The 9253-nt window shown below is 32.7% G+C and overlaps 1 protein-coding gene and 1 pseudogene across 1 annotated transcript in view; both read right to left on the reverse strand.

The window, feature by feature from the left end:
• Nucleotides 1-5486, reverse strand: part of LOC107474237 (pre-mRNA-processing protein 40A) — a gene marked incomplete in the record, with an annotated part of 9364 nt that extends 3878 nt beyond the window's left edge. The window contains 16 exon segments of the mRNA XM_021135289.2: nt 1-24; nt 127-161; nt 233-319; nt 433-510; nt 585-653; nt 767-865; nt 1329-1395; nt 1476-1783; nt 1877-1934; nt 2067-2119; nt 3017-3086; nt 3253-3320; nt 4101-4286; nt 4374-4713; nt 4950-4998; nt 5342-5486. Of these exon segments, the coding sequence (XP_020990948.1) occupies nt 1-24; nt 127-161; nt 233-319; nt 433-510; nt 585-653; nt 767-865; nt 1329-1395; nt 1476-1783; nt 1877-1934; nt 2067-2119; nt 3017-3086; nt 3253-3320; nt 4101-4286; nt 4374-4637 (1466 nt within the window).
• Nucleotides 5487-7198: 1712 nt separating this feature from the next.
• On the reverse strand, nt 7199-8038 carry LOC107474235 (uncharacterized; annotated as a pseudogene).
• Nucleotides 8039-9253: the final 1215 nt, after the last annotated feature.

The raw sequence follows: 9253 nt of genomic DNA on the forward strand, positions 1-9253 counted from the left end.
TTTTCAAACATATTGATTGCTTTGCTGATCATGACAAAATAAATGTTAGGCATCTCAAGAAGGATTAGTTTAGAATAAAAATTATCTTAGTAAATTCATTCATAATCAACGAGGCAAGAAAGGTACCTCAATCTCATGGATGAAGTTAGCTCCTTGCACTCCTGAAAAGAGAGCATGCATTAAGAATTATTTCACATCAGCAAAACAACTTGAGATCATGTCTGTAACTTACTTCCAGCATCTTTGTGAATTCTTCTCGAGCTTTTTTCTGCTTCATGCGTCTCTCTTCAGCCTCTAGCTTCTTCCTTTGGCCCAAATACTGAATATTTTAAATTGACCCATGTCAGACCCAGATGGTCATTAATATACATATAGAATATATGCACAACACAAGGGGCACAAGCAATGTGCCACTGCAAGTTAGTTTATCACCTCATTAAAAGCTTGTTTCCGCTCACCAAGTGTTTTTAGAGCATTGTATCTTTTGTCATTGATTATTTCTCTCATCGCCTGAGTTACAATTCAAATATAGTAATTAGCATTTGAAACAAAAAGAGAAACTTAGAAAAATGTCCATTATTTACCTGTTCCCATGTCCAATCAGACTGAACATTAGCAGACTCCAATAGTGCCTTAAATGCAATTTTTGCTTCCTAAAGAGCATTGTGATTGTAGTTAATACAATAAAAATAAAAAGATAAAAACCATGTCATGCATTCCAAATTTTCATTTGAATACAGTAAACAATATCATTTGGAGCTCTTACCATCTTATTTGCATATGCAAAGGTTTCTTTATCATTTGCTTTCTCCTCCGGCAGAGTCACATTAACTTTTCCAGCAACTGGCACTCCTTTTTTGGTTTCCTGCAAGAATAGCAACAAAACTCAATGAGAAATAACTCGATGCTAGTTCTCAATCGCACAGCAAATCAAGACTGTCACATAGGAATATTTGCTCACTTTATGACCTGGTTTTGTGTGTGTGTGTGTGTGTGTGTGTGTGTGTGTGTGTGAGAGAGAGAGAGAGAGAGAGAGAGAGAGAGAGTGAGTGAAACTTTTCCTACAAACAAAAGATCTAGGTGCCAATTAAACAGTCCCAGTGAAAACAAAACTTTCTATTCGGCTATTACCCTGCCATACATGGTTTGGTGCATTTTTCAGTTGCTTAAATATTTTACAAGGGATCAAACCAAGGGTGCAAATTTATTCTAGTGTTCTGTTTAAGTTATCTTTTCTTTTTGAAATCATTAATTCTTTGCTCTTGTACACTTGTATAAATGCAAGAAAACCTAAAAGCTGAGAATAGAGTTGGGGGGCGGGAGGTTACCTCTATATCTTGAACAGAAGCTCCACCGGTAGATGCAGCAAAATCCTGAGATGCTTGATTTTCAACACTGCTCAGGTAAGTTTTAGACACATAAGTTAGCAACAGAAACTACCAAAAGGATAGACGAAAACAGAACAGAGTTTATACCTGGACGGTGTAGTGGTGTCAAGAGGATTTGCAGGTCCAGCTACTGTCGTTGACGCAGTTACCACAGTACTCAGTTCAGTCCCACCACTTGATAATCCAGAAACCAACTGCTGAGGACCAGTTGATGATGCAATTGGTGTGACAGAAGCTGGACTTGAAGAAAGCCCATTTGATGTCAAAGGAGTGTTTGAGCTAGCAGTATTTGTCACTGTTGATGGTGCAGCAGATGAAACAGCAGTATTGGATGTATCACTTGTTTCTAACTGCATTCCCTGGTTGGCAGCTTTCAGCGCCAATTCACGAGCCAAGTAGCCAACTGAATAGAAATATTGTAATTTGGATTGAGAAACTTAATGTTTCCATGTATAGTTATAGAAATTTATAACATGCATAATTATTACCTTAAGTTCCTCTGGTATTGACCATGTTGATTGCTGAGTAACCTTGTTGTAATAATACCTACAAGAAATCATGGTCAAAATATAGATCATAAGTAAAATTTTACAAATACGTGCCACAGAAAGTTCAGAAAAAAGCAGCAGAAAAATAGACTCTCTTAATAAAATTATACAACCAAGGGATAAAACGCACTTTCTTCCATCTGAAGATGTGAATTCTTTCCAAACAGTTGATGCATCAGCCCTCTGTCAAATCCAGCAAAGTTAGAGATATTTGCAAATGCTAACCATAAAACATCCACAACAGATTATCATATCAAGGTAATAAATTAAACACATGCTGCTGTTAGAAACTAGAGGCATTAATTAAACAAATCAAGGGTCGAAGATAAAATGCCTGGAGAATACTGTAAGATGACAACATTGCCAATATTAACAGTTATAATATAAAATGCATAAAAGCAAAACAGAACTTTTGACATGCTCATGCCTAAATACATAAGCATACCTGACTGCAATTAAAAAACCGATTAAACAAGATCACGAAATGGGAAACGAGATACATAAACAAAGAGGAGTTGGAAGTGGTAAAACAGCAATAAGAAACACATAAATGTTTTATATTTATTTTATTTTTTTGTACACGTAGGAAGAGCCAAAGAAACTTACAAAGGGAACAAATGATATCATTCACACATCCCATATTGTTCACCCTTAAGCCACTGGAGGAAGGGGATGTGAAGGGTACAGACAACAATCAATTAATGGTAATTCAGATATACACCAATCTTGCATTTTAAGATTGTAAACCAAAATAAAAAAATAAAAATAAAAAAAGGGGTTATAAATAGCAAACTGTTGCCTGCCTCGAGAAAGTGTAACCACCGCCTTCACAGTGACCATATAGAGCAGTTGCTAAAATTTCGCCTGACTTGCCATGATATCTACAAATCAGTGGAAGCACATGCACATAAAAGGATATTTGCACCATAAACCTTTTTTGATGATTGAAATATTCAGATATGGTCAACGATCACATTAGAAACCAGTTTGATTGGCCACACAACATTTTCAAGCATGTCGAACATATATAAAAATGGCATTCAAATTGTGTCAGCATCAGCAATCATCCAAACAACTCACCTCAATAGGTGACATCAGTTCCAATGGTTTCTCCCAACTAGATTGCCTTGTCCTCTTGTTGTAGTAATATCTGGTAAAGATGATCAAAGAACAAAAACTTCTTGTTATGATTCAAGATAATGCAAACTACATATGCAATCCAAATGTTATCATAAACTGTAAAAGATATTTTTCCAATAATGTAAACAGTAAAAGATATCATCTGTTTCCTCGAAAAACAAGATATTAATCAATACCTTCTGTCATCAGCTGCAGTATGCTCTTGCCAATCAGATGCTGACTGCTGGTTAGGGGCACTTGTTGCCTAAATTTGACAAAGCAACAGACCAAGAATTATATTAGATCATATTTCTCAAAAACTATAATATGAAAACATAATAATATTTTACCACCTTTAGTAGAAATCTGAATCAATGAATCACGTCTAATGTAAGCATCATAAAAATACTTTTATGAATTATAGAGATTCAGTTAGCTTATAAGCTATGCTATTGAGGAATCCACTTCAATCCAATGATATCATAAGTTCATAACAAAAAAAGCCGACCTAAATTGATTGAAGTATACTAATACAAATCCTGGGTAATACATGCCACAACCTAGAGTAGAGCCCAAGGCCATTATAAACTGTTTCATTAAATTCTCATACTTCAAATGTGAGACTCATCCAATAACTTCCAGTGGATCCTAACAATTCCTCCAAAATTATGCCCATGACAATGATAGAATTGGTGAGAGAGATTGAGAAAAAAAGAAGATATACAAGGCACGCACATGTACATGTACATGAAAACTAAACCCGACATGGAGACAGACACAGCCATATCAATGTCTAAAAATGGTAGGACATGGTCATAAAATATAAGAACATAAATTTTCAAAACTTATACAGTATTTAAGCACTCATAAATGTCAAACTACCAATATTCACTACTATCTAAGCTCTGCCAAAATTTTTGAAACATTCTTAGCATATGTTATTTGTGTCAATACTTGTTACAACTAGGTAAATAATAAAAATTTATTAACGTGATAATAAAACAAGTAATATGCATTAGAAACCAGGTAAGGATCAAACACTTACAGAATCAGTTGACGGAGTACCAGATGATTGCACTCCAGCCTGTTGCACTGGTGTAACAGTTGCAGCACTCTGAGAAACAGAGGACACCCAAGGTTGTCCAGCCGGAGGAGCATGCATTTGGCCCGATGGCTGGTACTGAGCCATTGCATTAACATTATCCTGCTGCTGACTATACGGTGGTTGAAACTGAAAAGAGTACGAAACTGTATATCAAACCGGACTCTAATAATGTACAACCAATGTAAAACTACAAAGAAAATACAGCAAGCATACAGTATATGAAGAATGAGAAGTTGCTGCTGAAACAGCCAAGCTGGGCATATGACTGCTTAAGTGGGGAACAGTTGGCTGTGAATGTGTGTGGGACGGATGTCGGGGGCCTATTTGTTTGGATATATTGCATAGGTATAACCTGCGACGAAGGTGCAGGTTGACCAGGCTGAATATGTCTTGGAGGCAACTGCTGCATTGGTTGTGAATACTGCAATTGCGGACTCTGACCAACAGGCATTGCAACATTTGAAGAAGGAATAGCATGTCCTGCAAGTCCAAATTGTTGGGAAGCCATTGGAGCAAATGGCTGACCTTGCTGGGCCTGAATGACTGGCCGAAACTGCAGATAAGGAGTTCTAAGAGTGATGCAAACTTGCAAAATATTCCCATATGAGAGCAAGAAGTAGTAGTTAACAAAAGGAACAGCAAAGAGCAGCTAGTTCCATAAATAAGCACAATTAAATCCTTCAGCTGAATGTCAAATAAACTTGCTAAAATGTGGAATGATAGCGTAGCTGATACATAGAGAGAATAGATTGATAAAACATAAAGAACTACTGATAAGAACATTTATACCTGCATACTAGGGGGCTGAGAATTATTGGCCATTTTAACAGTATAATCCCTGCGAAGCACAAATATATAAGTCAGTTAACACAAATTCGTGAAGCTTAAACACGAGTTTAGATGAACTTGAATCGTAAAGTTCAACTCGTAATACAGAAGAAACATTTGCAGTAAAGTCAAACCCTATTTTTGATTTTCCAAACAAGGAATCGGCACTCATTATCACTAACTCAAACAAAAAGAGCTGTTTATGAATTGAAGCATCAATAAGTGATAAGAAATAGTGCAACAATAATCGCAAAAGATGAATAATTCTCGTAAGAGAATAATAACATGAACAATTTTTTGTAAAAAGAAAATTCCTAATCAAATTACACATACGATTGGTTTGATTGCGTTACCAGAAGAATTGCTGGGACTGCGAGAGAGAATCTTCTCGTTCTGTTTGCGGAATTAGGGTCCTCTTTCACTCTCTCTCTCTCTCTCTCTCTCTCTCTCTCTCTCTCTTTCTCTCTGCGCGTTTGAGGGTGAATGAGTTGTAGGTAGTCCAACATGGATGAACGGTTGGATCTAAGTTACTTAGCATCCGACGGCATATATTGACCCTCTGTGTTTGGGAAATTTAAATTAATATTTTAACCTCCGTATTGTGATATATTTGGAGATAGACCCCTTTCTACAAAATTCTTTAGTGAATTACATGATTGGGATTTCTTAGATTATAAAAATGTAACATTTTTCTAATTTAATTCCAAATATCACAATCTATAAACAGCTCCTTTTTTTAACCCGTATGATTGTACTAGAATTTTAATTAAATTTACTATTTTATCTTTAATAAATTATTGTATTACCATTTAATCTTTTATTTGTTGAAAATATTATTTGTGCACTATTTTATACGAAATAATTAATTTAGTAATTAATTTATAATACAATGGTTGTTTACTTTTTTTATATGTAATATTTTAATAAATGATAAAATTATAAAATATATATACAATAAACCTTCAAAACTTCTTAAAAGTCCTTTCTCTTTTTTGGAGAAAATTGGAAATGAGGAGTTTAGAGAATTTTGCAGTGCTAATAAAAATCTCTAAATTCCTTGTTATCCGAATAATAAAACTCTTAAACAGAGTTTAACACTTCAAAGTCTTTTTCTCTTTTCCTAAATTCTCTAAAATAAAAAATACCTAGAGTAGGGTGAAAAAAAATAATAAAAATAATTAAATATAAAATATATATTCTTAAAAAGCATTTAGAAATTATATTTTAATATAATTTTTTGTAAATATTATTAAAAAAATGATATTTTTTATTTTTAAAATTTTTTCTAGTATCTAAACATTTACACAAAAAGTTAAACTAAATTATAAGTCACTTGTAAGTTATTTATCTTTTATGTTTTGAAATTATTATTAACAATAATATAAATGTTCGGGTATAATTTGAATAGTATATCGAAATGCAAATAAGAAATCTTAAGATTATCTCTGATTTGTACTTAAAAACTATTCGGTGTGTTTTTTCCTTGTTCTTTTTTTTCGATCATCATTTTTTCAATCAAATATACTGAGTCTTAAATTTTGATTGCTGAATACATAGCAATCAGTATGACCAAATTAATAGCTAAGAACTTTTTTTTCTGGTGACTAGTAGCTAAGAACTTTGATCAATTAGAGTCTTAACATTAATTTAAATAAATAATTAATTAAATAAAGATAATGGAGTAGTAACACTCACTCGACCTCATCGTCTAGAAATTATGAGATCATTCTAAGGATGTCTTCAACATCCACTATAGAACCCTGTTCAAAAAGTAGAACCATATTCTCAAGAAAAGTTCGAACGACCTTCAACAAAATGGTATCTGTACCCAAAATCGATACTAGTAGATAGATAGAGAATATATAAAGGCACGAGACAATTTTTTTCTGAAAAATTTGGCAAAATAGTCCCGTAACTTCGAGAGAAGGGATCCCCTCCCAATAATTAGGTCCGAACGATTGTTTACCAAAAAAAATTAATATACAAAAAAAAGAATAATATACTATTTTTAACAACTAAAAATTTAAGCAAAGTCCAAACTAACTATGAAAAAAGGATTTATTTTAAGCTATATTCTCTAGCTATCACTTAAACCTTTTATTTTTTCCATGTGTTAATTGCAATTGTATTTTGTTTACTTCTTAGATCTTGCTTTTTCTTTAATTTATTTTTCATAGTTAATTTTATTGGCGTTCAAATGTTTACTAATATTTATTCGAGAAAGAAAATAGGATTGCTCCTCAAATTTTCTATACTCTTACATAATTTCACAAACACTAGACAATTTGAATTGTAGATAGAAACTTTACCAATAGTAAAACATAATAAGAGAAAGTTAATTAACTATACATAAAAACATATATATAATTATGATATCAATCTCTATCTATGATGTTGTTGTTGTTGTTTGGGAAGCTAGAGATTGTAACCAAGTTATTATTGTCATGAACACTTGAAAACTTCTTACAAGAGAAAAAAGACAAGCCCTTCCTCAACCTTGATTCAATCATCAATCCACTACCTTTGTTGACCAATTTCTTGTTCTTCTTCTTCTTCTTCCTCTCACCACCATCACCACTTCTTTGATGATGATTATTATCATTCTTTGTGCACTCTTTGTAAGCTGCTATAAAAAGGATCATCTTGATGATCTTGACCAACCCAAAGTCCTTTCTTTGAAGATGTTCTATAATATGGAGGTTGAAAAGCACATGGGGGAAGTGGAATATCTTGAAAATCATGATGATTATTATTACTAGGAATAATATTAGTATCTTATTTCTCTAATTGTTGTGTGCATGATGGAGGGGGTGGTAATAATAACTTAGTCAAAATTTCATTCTCCTTAATGGGAATTTCATCACCATGATTATTAAGAGTAGTAGTAGTTATTACCTTGGAGATACTAGGCTTCTTTTCCCATGAGAATAATACCTTTCTTGATGAATATGGTTGACTACTCATATTGATGATATAGAATTTTTAGCTATAGTGGAATAATAATAATATGATGATAGATAGGGCCTATATATATGAATGAATAAGATTTTGATGTTACTAGACCCTTTATATACTATAGTCTTAAAACCTAATAATAAATGGTTTAGGGTTTTATCATATGTGAATGGACAAGCACCAAAAACGTAAGCATAGACAAATTCCTAAACCAAATTGGAAGTAGAGATAGAAGTTTGTGGAAAAAAATGGCCATGGGTTTGCATCATCATCATCATCAATCACTCAATTGGTGAAGACAAGGAGAAAAGGTTAGAAGGGTATAAGACAAAATAATTAAGATGGCTTGACTTGTTCTTCATATATAATAATTATTATCAAGATTATATAAATAATTAAACAACTTGTGAATGATAATGCTTGGTGTACAAGTGCACCATGTGTACCACCACCTCTTATGTGAAGTGGAATAAGATTCAAGTTTGGATGCACCAATTGTGAGTGCGGATTAGGATTTATTTTTTAAATAAAATAAATTAAATTCTATATTTACACACACATATATATATATATATATATAATCAAACCACAATCATCACTAACAACTCAACTGAACACACCTAATTTACTAACCTTTATTCCAACTATATTTAACCTAATCCTAACTTAATCCACTAATATTATACTCTAATAGTTTCAATTCCTCATTCTCATATTGTCAACCGATCGAAACCACCATTCATATGAAATTATAATAATACAAAATAAACTGAACAAAACCATAATCCTTATTAGATATAAATGATCATGACAAATTACCATTCTCACATCAAATCAATATCATCGTACAAACAAAATAAAACATGTTTTTGTCAAACTATCAACAATAATCATGCAAGCAGAATAAAATATCGGTCCTTACTCATCATCATCAATCATGATCAAATTACATACTTGAGGACTAATATCCATTCAATCACTATCCATCATAAATCATCATGTATTATATCTATTCAAACCTCTTTTCTTAATCAAAACACTACAGGACTAATCATTTCAATTATTTAAAAAAAAGTTGAAAGAATTCATTTTTCACTAACGATTTTACTTTTGCTAATTGATAAAAATAATAAAAAATAAATTCCTGAGTCAATATAATTAACCATTATTTTTTGGTTTCCCACGGTATCCCCCAACCCGACAGGTCAAGGACTAATCCGCCGCGGTACTGAGCTCCATTTAAGGGTTTGCCGCTGGCCAATGGGTTGCAATAAATTTCTGAGTCAATATTATTAACCATTATTTGTCAT

The sequence above is a fragment of the Arachis duranensis genome, chromosome 2, assembly GCF_000817695.3.
Source record: "Arachis duranensis cultivar V14167 chromosome 2, aradu.V14167.gnm2.J7QH, whole genome shotgun sequence".
NCBI classification, from domain to species: domain Eukaryota; kingdom Viridiplantae; phylum Streptophyta; class Magnoliopsida; order Fabales; family Fabaceae; genus Arachis; species Arachis duranensis.